Raw genomic sequence first — 12,633 nt, 5'->3', positions numbered from 1 at the left:
CCAAGATCATAAGGATTTACTCCTATGATTTATTCTAAGAGTTATAATCTTAGGTCTTACATTTAGGTCTTTGATCTATTTTAAGTTATTTTTATATGCGGCGTGAGGTAAGGGTTGAACTTCAATGTTTTGCATGTGGCTATCCATTTGTCCCAGCACCATTTGTGAAAAGAATATTATTTCTCCTAGTGAGTGGTATTGGCTCCTGGCCGTAGAGCTATGAGTTTACTTCTGGACTTTCAATTCTATTCCGTTGATCTGTATCTGTCCCTGTACCATGCTGTGTGGAGCGCCATGGCCTTGTAGTAAATTTTAAAATCAGGAACAATGTGGGAATTTCTTAATTTGTTCTTTTTCGGGATTTGGCTATTCTGAGTCCATTGCAATTCTATATGAACTTTAGAATAAGCTTGTCGATTTCCACAAAAAGTCAGAATGGATTCTGAAAGGAGTTACGAGAGGGTATTGCCGTCTGAACGACGTTAAGTATTCTGTTCCATGAACATGGGATGCAGTCCCTCCTACTTACCACTCCCATTTCTTTCAACATGTTCTGCAGTTTCAGAGTATAAGTTTTGCACTCTTGTTAAATTTGTTCTTAAAAATTTTATTCATTTTGGTGCTTTTGGATATGGAGCTGCTTCCTTAATTTTATTTTTAGATTGTTTTATTGCGAGTGCGTAAAAATACAATTGGCTTTTCGTGTGCTGATCTTATATACCGCAACCTTGCTGAATTTGTCTGTTAGTTCCAATATTTTTTAGTGGACTCCTTAGAATTTTCTATAGACAAGATCACACCATCTGCAACTTTAGTTTTACTAGTTCCTTTCTAATTTGGATGCTTTTTATTTCTTTTTCTTGCCTAATTTCACTGGATATAACCTCTAGTACAATGTCAGATAGAAAAGCAGAGTGGTCATCCTTGTCTTGTTTCTGATTTTAGGAGGAAAGCATTCATTCTTACACCATTAAGAATGATAATTAACTGTAGGTTTTTCATAGGTACCTTTCATAAGGTTGAGGAAGTTCCCTTTTATTCTTTGTTGAGTGTTTATGTCATGAAAGTGTGTTAACATTTTGCCAAGTGCTTTCCTGCATCTTTTGAGATGATCATGTGATTTCTGTATTTACTCTGTTGATATGTCACATTAACTGATTTTCGGATATCCAATCAATTGCATTTCTGTGATAAATCCCACTTGGTCATGGTGGATAATTCATTTCGTATATGTCATTGAATTTTGTTTGCTAGTATTTTACTGAGGATTTTTGCATCCATATCCATAAGAGATGTGTGTCTATAGATTTCATATCTCGTGAGATCTTTGCTTTTGGTATGAGGACAAATGACCTCATAAAATGAGTTGGGAAATGTTCTCCTTTTTTTGAAAGAGTTTGTAAAAGAATTGGTATTAATTTAAAATATATATATTTGGTAGAATTAAGTGGTGAAGCCATCTCGGACTGGGCTTTACTTTGTGGGATTTTTTAATGAATAATTTAATCTCTTTATTTGTTACAGGTGTGTTCTGATTTTTTTTTTTTTTTGAGTCGGTTTTGGTAGTTTGTCTTTCTAGGAATGTTCCCATTTTATCCAAGTTATCTAATTTGTTGGCATGCAATTGTTCGTATTTCTTTACAATACTTTTTATTTCTATAAAATTATGATTAATGTTTTATATTTCTGATTCTAGTAATTTGAATGTTCTCTCTTTTGTTCATAGTCAATCGATCCAAAGAATTGTCCATTTTGTTGATTACTTTTTTAGAATCAGTTTGGGGTGTTACTGATTTTCTCTACTATTTTTCTTTACTATATTTTATTAATTTCCACTCTAATCTTTATTATTTCCTTTCTTCTGAACTTGAGGTTTAGTTGTCTTTTTACCAATATTTTAAAGTAGAAGTGTAGATTGTGAATTTGGGACCTTTCTTCTTTCTTAATATAATCACTTATAGCTACACATTTTCCTCCAAACCCTGCTTTAGCTGCACCACATGTTTTGGTATGTTGCGTCTCTATTTTCACCCATCTTAAGGTATTTTCTAATCTCCCTTCTCAGTTCCTCTTTGATCTATTGGTTACTTAGTACTATTGTTTTTAATTTCCACATATTTGTGATTTTCCCCAATTTTTTCCTGCTATTGATTTCTAATTTTATTTCAAAATGGTTAGAGAACATACTTATTATTTCTAGACTTCTAAATTTATTTAAGGTTGGTTTTTGCCTAGCATATGGTTTATCCTAGAGAATATTCCATGTGCCCTTGAGATGAGTGTATATTATATCGTATGGATGTGTTAGGTTTAGTTGGTTTATAGTGTTTTTCAAAAATTTGTTTGCTTATTGATCTTCTAGTTGTTTTTATCGATTACCAGAAGCGAGATAAGCAACAGCTGTTGTTATTTTTCACTTTATTTCTGTCAGTGTTTGCTCTGTAAAAAAGTAAAAGATGCAGCCTATCCTTTTACTCTGAACTTATTTACATCATTCTAATCAAAGTGAGTTTCTTATAGACAGCATGGAGCTAGGTTCTCTCTCTCTGGACCATTTCCATTCAATAGAATTGATTTATTAGCCTTCACGTTTACCATTTTATTTTTTGCCTTCTGTTTTTCATTTGTTTCTTCTTTCCTCCTTTCTTTTGGATTATTTGAACACTTTATAGCATTTTATTGTTATTTATCTTCTCCTATATCTCTGTATATATTCTTAGTGGTTGCTTGGGGTTTTCCCTACACATAATTAACTTTCACGGCCTACTTGAAATCAATACTTTACCACTTCAAGTTGAACGGAGAAACCTAATCACCATGTGGGTACTTCTCACCTTTACATTATGAGTTACATCAACACACATTACATACACCAAAAACCCCAACAGGCAATGCTGCAATTTTTGTTTTTAATTATCAAACCTATTTTAAAAACTCAAGAGATGATTAGTCTTTTATATTTACTTATGTAACTATCATTTCTAATGTTTCTCTCTATTCTTGGTATTTCACGTTTGCCTCTGGTAGCATTCTCTCTTTTGTCCAAAAAACTTCCTTTAGCAGCGCGTTCAGAGCAGGTGTCCAGTGAACAGATTTTGTTTTCCTTCGCTTGAGAGTATCTTCATTGTGCCTTTACTCCTGAAGGACATTGTCACCGGACATAGAACTTGTGGCTGACCGTCCCTTGATCTCCGCACCTCCTCCTGGCACCGTGATCTCTAATGAGCAATCTGAACTCGTTTGAATCTTTGTTCCTCTGTCGGTAATGCGTCGTTTCACTCTGCTCTCAAGACTTCTTTCTGTGTCTAGTTTTCCGTAGTTTAACTATGACGTGTCTAGACATGGATTGCTTTAGGTTTATTCTGTTTGGAGGTTGTTGTGGGTTTATACATTTTGCTAGATTTAGAAAGTTTTTAGTCATTATTTCTTCAAATATTTTTCCTGTACATACTTTTTTCATCTCTTTTTGATATTCCAGTGACACAAATGTGAGTGAGCCCTTTTGGTACTATCCCAAAGTCCCCTCGCTGTTCATTTTTTCTCTTTTTTCCTCTGTTGTTCAAATTATGCACTTTTGTTGATCAGTCCTCAAGTTCACCACTTCATTCACCTGTCATCACTGTTCTGCTATTGATTTTCTAATAGATCTCTTTGACCAACAAAAAACTTATTTTTATTATTTTCTCCAATGAGTTATTTTACCTCTTCCGGTAATTCGGTAAAACTTGTATTTGATTGAATCCCTCTAAAAAGTAACATTCTACCAGAATTTATTTCTATCCATTATCTTTAGGAATAAAGCAAATAACAAGAAAACAACTTAACAGAAGGGATGTGTTTTTGTAAAATACCTGGCACAGGGTAGATACCAGATAATACAAGAGCACAGGGTAGATACCTAATAGTATTAAAAGCATGAATAAAGGAAGGAATAAGTGATTCTTTTCCACAAAGCATAGTATTACAAGCACTATTTAATATACCATCTCTTCCCAATTTTAACAACCATAACATTAAATTTATATATATCTACATACACACGTATGTTCTGCATAAAGACTAACTCCTCCTTAATTATGTGGGCTCTACAAAGCATTAGAAATATAGGCCACCTTAGAATGCATGCCGAAATAGGAAACTTTGCAGAAGATTATCTTGCTGTTTCTCTCCAGAGGCGCTGAATTTTCCACTGTGGTTTGGCCTCTGTGGTTTTAGAAATAATGTGTATGCTGTGACTGTGTCCTGTTATGTAATAGCAACCATACTGTACACGTCCATCAGCCTTTGTTCAGCCATACTTGCAAAGGTAAAATCCTGGTTAATAAGGTGAGTCGGAGATGGAATGCTCTCCAAATGTACTAAAGTAAAATACTTATAGTAACTGCCTGACATATCTTTATAAGACACTTTTCCTGCATTGCTATAACGGCATTCTTTTTTGTATCGGTTCTTCATATTGGAATGACTTTAGAAAATCTTTCTATGGTGATAAAAGTAATTTTACTCTAGAATAATCAAAATGGTTTTTCAATTATTAATATATTTTAAGAGTTTCATCAAACTTTACAATTCATTTTTGGAAATGTCATAGTTTTCATCATTGTCAAATTATGGAAACCTTTTTCAAGTTTTTTCACAAATGCATTTAGGATTTACAGCATTTAAATTATTTTTCAGGGACTGGTAACTATTAGTAATAGAGATTCTTTACTTATATTCATTCACCAACTTTTCATTAATGTCCTTGTCATAGTGGCATATTATAATTTTATGTCTTCTATATATTCTATGTCAGATCGCTAATAAAGTATTTATACGTGTTTATATGATACATTCATTAACTGGATTATCAGATAATACAAGAGCACATTTATTTTGTCGATTCAAAATTTAACTCATGAATTACTATTCATGGTACAATCTGAAACATATTTTGTGACAATTAGCTTTTGGTGTCAGGATAACGTCTGGTGTTTTATTGCTCGGCACTGTCACTCAGGCCACCGCCCCGCCCCCCACCCCCCGGCAGCGGGCCTAAAAGCTGGCACCTCACCCCTGGATAGCTCGGCGCACCAACAGGTGTGACTTTTTAAACCCTGTAATTCCCTTGGGAATAGAATTACAATGCATTTGGGGGCATTAAAGTCAAATTCGATATAAACTTCTTTGGCGTACCCTAGTCTTGTGTTGGTGTGGTTGTCATTTCATGCACACGCCCCGCCTCCTTTAAGGGGTGGCAGAGTCATGACCGGAAGGCCAGGTTCCGATCACTGGCAGGGACGTGGGAAAAGCCGGATCGGGAAGATGCCCTGCCCTGGAAGCAGCGTGGTGGGGGAGGGGGACTTTAGGGGAAGTGGCATCTGAATGGGCCTGAGAGGAGGAACAGAAATTGGGCAGAAACCGAGCTGTCACCCGAGGCACGCTCTCGTCTTCCCGCAACAGCCGAGGAGCACGTGTCCTGTGACTCTTACCTTCTCGGCACAAGTCACTCATCTGCCAAGGACGCTAAGCGCCCTGCGAGCACAGCCTGCTCTGGGCAGCCGCCTGGTCAGGGCGAATTCTCTCCCTTCACAAGAGCAAACCGAGGACGTGGAACTCAGCGGTGAGGTGGGTGTCCAGAATGCCAACCTACGCAGCAGATTCGAAACGCTCACCCACTCCGCCTTGCTGGGCGACACGCGTCCTTCTCAGGATGGCCCTGGCCCAGTGCATGCGGCTCCACCCACCCTGGGCCAACCCCGTCAGCCATGCTTCCCAGGTACCGAAACTCAAAGATCGTCCCAGACGTCATCTTCCTGGTAGTAGCGTGTGACTCTTCCACTGCCCACGCAGGGTCCAAGTTCGCTCTGGCCTCCGCCAGCCCTTGGCACGGTGCACGGGCCCAGCACTGACTGGGCGGAGACGCACCCTCACCGGGCCTGGCACCTCACTCCCAGCACTCTGAACCCTGGAAAATGTGTGTAGAAAGTCTGGCACTACTTCACCCGTGACGACGTGCAGGGAGTAACAGGGTACAGGTGACAAATACCTGGCACACAGAACACGTGCTCTGTGGCCCGGGCCCCCGAAGGGGGAGGACCAGGAGCTGCCAGGGCGTGTGTGAGGCAGGGGCTGGGACGCTGTGTCCCAGCGTCCCAGGCAAAAGCGACGCTGTTCAGGGCCTAAGGCGGCACACAGCGCCCCGCCCTTCCGACCATAACTAAAACTCAGGTCAGACGCAAACCTCATACCGCTGGACCGAGAGAGAACGCGGTGAGCAGTGCCACATGCTTCAAGTTTGGTTGACAAACTCTAAGTTAGTTGAGGACTGAGACCTATGTCCGGCGGTCTGGCAACCGGCCCAAACCGGCTTTGCCAGCAACTACAAGTGTTTGAAAACTAAACATTTATGGAAAAGTCGCATGCTGGCGGGGAGACCCCGCGGGCCCTCGGCGCCGCTGGTGGGCCTGGCTTCGGGTTCATTTCCCACGGGCAGAAGGTTCCTCTAGCAGGGAGGAAATTCCACGTCCGGAACCAGTCCTCCTCCTCGCTTTGTGTCACTGCCTGTCACACCTAGCCTCCAGGGCAGGCGATTTCATTCTCCCCTGCTGCCAGCTTCCTGGAAGTTTGACACGAAGCGCTGTCCGGGGTCACGAGGATCCGTCCACCGCGGGCCACGAGCTCGTCCAGCTCAGCACCCGGGGGGCCCTGGCCCTAGGCACGAGCTTGCCCGCGTCTGCCTGCCTGTTCCCAGCCTCCGGGGCTCCCATCCTGGACGTTGATGCTGCAGGCCCTAAGTGACCCTGTGTCCCCACCGTGGTCTTTCTGCCAAACACACTGTTCATCTTTGAGGTTATTAATTTTTCTTTTTGCGAGTTGCCCCATCACTCAGCCCTTCCACGGAATGACAGAGCCCACCACCCTTCCATTAAAAATCATTTTGATTACACGTTTTTCTCATTGTGGCCTCTTTTGGGTACAAAAGTAATTTCCCATTTTAGGTGGTGTGAAGTTTTCAGGTGTTAATTTTGTTCTCTGGTTTCCTCCGAGATACAGCCTTCGCCTCAGCCTTCCGTAAGGCGTGGCTTGCGATCCTTGCAGGTAAGGAAGCCCCCCTTTGCTCTGAGGCAGCGTGGTCAACTCATAAGGGGGGCTGCCCTGGTTCCCCTGAGCTGAACCCCAATCTCCCCCCTCCTTGCATGGAAGCCAGCAGTGCAGACCCGATCTCGAGGGCCTATGGCTTGGTGCGCACGGGCAGAGCATGCTTGGGGATCCCAGCCAGCCTGACACCCAATACGGGAGGGTCTGCATCCGGCCGGGGTGGGTGTCTGGGGGAGTGCGGTGCTTCCTCCTCGTCCTGCGGGGTCGTAGCCCAGTCCCTCGAGTCCCCCTCTGCTTCCCTCCTGTGTCAGCATCCACACCATGCCATGGACAGGACAGCTGTCCACTTCCTTTGAGACCAAGGTCCCAAATTGCCCTGGTGATGAAAGGGTGCCAGGGACCCTCTGTCCGTCGGACAGGCCCCGCTGAAACGCGGGCCAACTCCACTGCCCCCCACAGCCGTGTGGGGCTGTCCTGGGGGGAACGACATCCCCCGCTCCCCGCCCAGGCTGAAAGGGGGCCCCACGGAGCACGCCGTGGGCCGGACGCTGTTCCAGGCACCGAGGACACCGTGGTGAAAGCCCCTCCTCCAATGCCGCCTGGGCGCAGGAGCGCGCCCCCTTCAGGCAGTGGCGAGAGGAGCGAGCACAGGGGCAGACATGGCAAAGGGACAGGCGAGCGCTCGCCTCTGATGACGAGGCGGAAACGAGCCAGACTGGGGGGTAGCGGGGCGCTGGGGCTGCGCTGGGGCCGCGGCAGGACGGGGAGATGCGGGCAGGACACTCGGTGACCGTCACACAGTGCGAAGCGTAAGAGGTGTGAGCTTTTTATTCACTTTCAGTTACCACCAATAAAATGAGACCTAGCACTTCAAAAACTGCACAGTAAAACACAGTTCACCATAAAAATGTATTTCAGCGGTTAATGTTTCAATACGCACCTCTTAAAAATAAACACACGCAAATCACTCAAAACCTACCTAATCAAGGAACACACATGGAAATAAGACGTTTTCACGGCCAGATTTGAACTCATTTAAAATTGTTCGATCAGAGGTGCCCGGTGCGGATGCCAGTTTCCTGTCCCCCGCCCCCCGCCAAACCCTCCCTGATGGTCGGGATCGCCGGGGTCAGACTCTGGGTAACAGGAAGATGGTAAATGTCAGATGCTACCGGTCAAAAGTTTTCACAAATTTAAAATACCACATTCTACTACACTTCCAAGTCATTTCACTAAAATCCAACTCCTATCAAATAACAAAAATGAATCACATTTGACCCAGATCCCAGAAGGCCAGAGCAGAACCATGATGCTCTACAGAGAGCGGCCGCTTACAGATGACATCCAGGAAAACGCGTTTTGTGACAAGCACCTTGGGCGCTTTCAGCAACAGGCGTGGTCACACAGCTGCTTGCTCACGGTCAACACGGGACGCCTGGCAGGCTGACCTGTGGCCCACGTGTCCTACCTCCTCCTGCGTTCACGGTTCATGCATTTAAGTTGTACAGACTCGAATTCTAACGTGATGTAACCTTAATCCTTACATCATCATTCCCTTCACGTAACAGGGCCCCACAAATATTTTTGTAAAACTGAGGTTAATATAAGATGAAAAGCTGCCATTACACAAACCATCGAGTCTGCTCACCTACTGAGATCCATGAATTAGGTCTAATTTGCTCCTTTTATTAACAAAGTCAACTTTAAATAAAAAGCCATAATTTAACTGATATAGGAAATCACAAAATTTAACGTACGATCACAGCCTTACTTTCACATCTGAGCGTGCACGCGTCGCTTCCAACTGTCCCTTCCAAACCGCACACGAGCACAGCAGCAGTGGGCCTGCCCCAAACGCCGCTCCCGACAGCGCTTTCCGGGGCTGCGGTGAAGCTGCGCACGGGGCAGCGAGCTCGGCAGACGGGTCTGGTCTCAGGCCATTACTACTGCTACGGTCCCATCTGGATTTTAACGTAAAAGATTTACAGATCTGAAACGAAAGCACTGCTTAATGCTTTCAGATGCATCTGGGTATTCAGTATGTTTCAAGGCATCTTTACAAATAATAAATTAGAGCTGTAACAAAGAGAAGCCGTGACTAAAGCTTCTTACGTGGACACGAGGCAGCAACCACAAATGCTGTCAGGGACAACGGCATTAATGAAAAATCATAACTGTCCCTAGATTTCTTTAAAAACCAGCAGAACCAAGTAGCACACACACAGGCAGATTTTGATGCAACCGTAATGGTCTAACGAACCTTCCAAACGGAAGAAAGTGCGACACGGTGGCAGCGTCAGCGCTGCCAGGCTGCTTCGCCACCTGTCTGCAGCACCACCTGATGCCAAGTCCACCCTGGCCCCAAGTGGCCAAAGCCACATGCACGCAGAGTGGCGGGGACCTACAGCTTTGCTGACACCTCTCACTGTGCTTTGAATACTGGCATCTGCGTGGGTTTGCTCCTTGCAGTGAATCTGAGTACGATCAATTTCCACAGAGAAATGCGTAGGTAAACGGAATTAAGAATATTAAATCTTCCACACGTGGGCTCGACTCGGAAGTATTTTGTTTAGTATAACGAATCGTTAATTTTTTTAAATATCTGCAGTCTTTTTGAAACACAAGGCACCAACAGGGAGCAGACATTCCGGCAGCGACTGTCTAAAAAACAAGTGGCCCGGGCCGGAGTCCTTCATCTTCTGTGGATTGGAATACTTCCTTCTTTCACGTGAAAGCGACGTCTTCCAGATAATCTGCAACGTCACTGAGCTGGGACACGGTCAGGTCCTGTGTCAGGTCGTCAAGCTTTGTTGTTCAAAACAAAGGAAAGATTAGTGTCAGAATGCAGAGAGAGTCTCAAAGAATTTTTAAAATATATTGCTAGAATTTAAATATTATCTTAAACTCTACAAACTGCGTCATACTCAAAATCCCTTTTCCTCACTTTCTTTTTCCCGTTTTGAAATTTGTGATAATACCAACAGTTGAACTCGACATTAATAACTGACTGTTAAAGTAATCTTCTGTAGTTCTTCTGGTAACTTTAAAGCAACAATTTCAGGCCTCTTGAGGATGACATAGGTGAAAAGGCAAGAGAAATTTTTATAAGGCTGTCATGTGTCAGAAATTAAGAAGGTTCTTGACATATTATCGGTTAACTTCAAAACAATCCCATGAGGCAGGCATTAACACTTCCCTCTCATGAGCAAGAAACCTGAGGGTCAAAGGTTAAAAGCTGCCCAAGAAAACGGCACGTGACAGAGTAAGAGCCCAGCCCAGACTGCACTGGCCCACGTGGGGCTGTCGTCACATGCTGCCTCTCCCAGGGGCCCCTCCTGCCGGCACGCAACCGCCTGAATGACCATCACAGCACTCAGGCCGGTCCTCACTCTGAGAAACGACACTCGTCTTCAGGCTGAGCATCACGGCCCTGAAGGCAGATCGGGGTCTGATCGGGGTCCGCGTTGTGGGCATCGGTACACGGTCTCGAGACGCTCCCTTCCGTCCACATCTAACACACACCTAAGCACATTCTGCTCCCTGCCTAATAAAAACGCCCGATCGGAGCTCCAGGACGGACTCAACGTCACGCCCGAGCACACGGGTGCTGCCTGTCTCGGGGAGTTCAGCGCCTGCCCCACACACGGCCCCGCACTCACGGCCGCACACATGCGCCAGTCACCTGTGCTGACTTCTCTGCAAACGCCCTCCGGCCCCGTACTGACTGTCCACACCAGAGGGCCCGATTCTGAGTCCAGTCCTGGCCTGGGTGGCCACCTACACCCATCCCGGGGTGCCCCAACACCTCCACACAGGTGCTGTCACCTCAGCGACAATCAAAGACAATCTTACACATTCATTAAAAACATTCTTTTTCGATTTGGACCAGGTAACTCTGCCATAAATTTCATGATTTTCAACTGTTTTGCTAATCTGCGTAAATTTCGGAAGCTTTACAGTAAACCAAGGCAGTGAACGGGCACGGACAGCGCTCCATGGGACATGCACAGAGCCGTACTTTGTCACTGGTGTTGGCGTCGTCCAGTCCCACGGAAAGGTCCTCCTCGATATCCTCACCGATACTTAGCTCGCTTTTTTCTGAGCGATGGCTCGTACTAATGTCAGAGAAGAAAAAAAAAATAAGAACTGAGGATAAACGTGTACAGAGTAATTATCGTTCTTCGACCTTTCAAATATTTACTTTAACCCTTTAAATGTAATAATGTATTGCAAAGCATTAATTTCATACATATTCTCTCACTCGACCCTACAGTAACTCAGCGAGGGCGGAGGGAGGGGACCCTAACAGACGAGGAAGCTAAGGCCCGTATCCGCGACCTCGTCACGACAGCAAGAAAGACGCAAAGCCGGGCTCTAGAATTCTATCTGTATCATTCCATCTTCTCAAAAATAACTGTATAATAAATCGTTCTGTTAAAAAATAAACATAAATTTCCAACTGAAAAAAACCCCCTCTCAATTATATAAAATTCTCAGACTCTAAAAATTCTAATCCTATCCACCACAGTTACCACTTCCAAATTAATTATCAGCTAGCGCACAGATTATAGATATAAAAGTTATGTGAAATGAAACGTTACGGAGCGTCATCTGAATCAGAACAGTAATTTGAGAGGGCAGTTTTGAAGTTGATGCAGCAAACCCCACCACAGAGATGAGGAAAACGCATGTGTGCACCGGTGACCGGGCGTCTGAGTGACTTCAGAGCAGGTCCTCGGTGCCAGTTCTTCAGCTCACTCTTACCGAGTTCCCCGGGCATAACACAGATGTTCCGTATTCTAATGGAAAATCAAAACCACGCCTCAAAGCCCAATGTATAATTCGGGATTAACTATCTTTTATTCACCTTCAATCATTATGAACGGGAGAATCAGATGCACTAAAAGAAGCACTGATATGATTATGTTCTATTTCCCTGTGTCTAGAAGTCGTTTATAATTTTTATCTTTGTTGCTCAATTATTTCGCTTACCTATTAAAATCATCAGCATAGTCATCATCTTCTCCAGTCCCTGATAAGTTTAGAAAAGATACATGTTATATTTATATAACCACATTTCACGATTTATCTACAAGTAAATACGCACATTTCCTTCCAAAGAACTACATTACTGAATTATATTACGTCATGGAAAAAGAAATCTCAAAGATCAGAAATAATTTTACCACATATAGTACGAAAGCAAATGACAAAATAAACTACCTAAGGAAGAATAAAATGTTATATCTTATCATAAAACAGTTAATAGCTAGTCTTTTATTCCAAGTACTCAAAAATCTTAATCGCGTTGTACGTTTACTATTTACAATGTCATTTGATAGTAAAACCAAATACTTGACGTCGCGGGATATAGGGAAAGCCAACCCCTACGGCTACCGTCTTTACCGTCTTTAACTGTTGACGTTTTTAAACAACAGTCGTAAAATACAAAAAGAGCACGAGGTGTGAAGAGGCCGCGGCCAGCCCACGAGAGGCCTGGGTTCGAGTCCGGCCCGCCCGAAGAGCTCTCTGGGGGCCGCCCCCACCCAGGCA

The 12,633-nt window shown here is 44.0% G+C and overlaps 1 protein-coding gene across 1 annotated transcript in view; it reads right to left on the bottom strand.

Moving 5' to 3' along the window:
- Nucleotides 1–7,885: 7,885 nt before the first annotated feature.
- The window catches only part of FGFR1OP (FGFR1 oncogene partner), a 31,128-nt gene continuing 26,380 nt past the window's right edge, over nucleotides 7,886–12,633 (bottom strand). The window contains exons 11-13 of the mRNA XM_011377472.2: nucleotides 12,073–12,112; nucleotides 11,099–11,195; nucleotides 7,886–9,885 (exon numbers count right to left, since the gene is read on the bottom strand). Coding sequence (XP_011375774.1) covers nucleotides 9,805–9,885; nucleotides 11,099–11,195; nucleotides 12,073–12,112 — 218 coding nt within the window. The 3' untranslated portion in view covers nucleotides 7,886–9,804. The remainder of the gene's footprint in view (nucleotides 9,886–11,098; nucleotides 11,196–12,072; nucleotides 12,113–12,633) is intronic.

Source organism: Pteropus vampyrus, unplaced genomic scaffold, assembly GCF_000151845.1.
Source record: "Pteropus vampyrus isolate Shadow unplaced genomic scaffold, Pvam_2.0 Scaffold312, whole genome shotgun sequence".
Classification (NCBI taxonomy): domain Eukaryota; kingdom Metazoa; phylum Chordata; class Mammalia; order Chiroptera; family Pteropodidae; genus Pteropus; species Pteropus vampyrus.
Note: the sequence above shows the minus strand (reverse complement) of the source record. Positions and strands in the feature narration are given on the sequence as shown.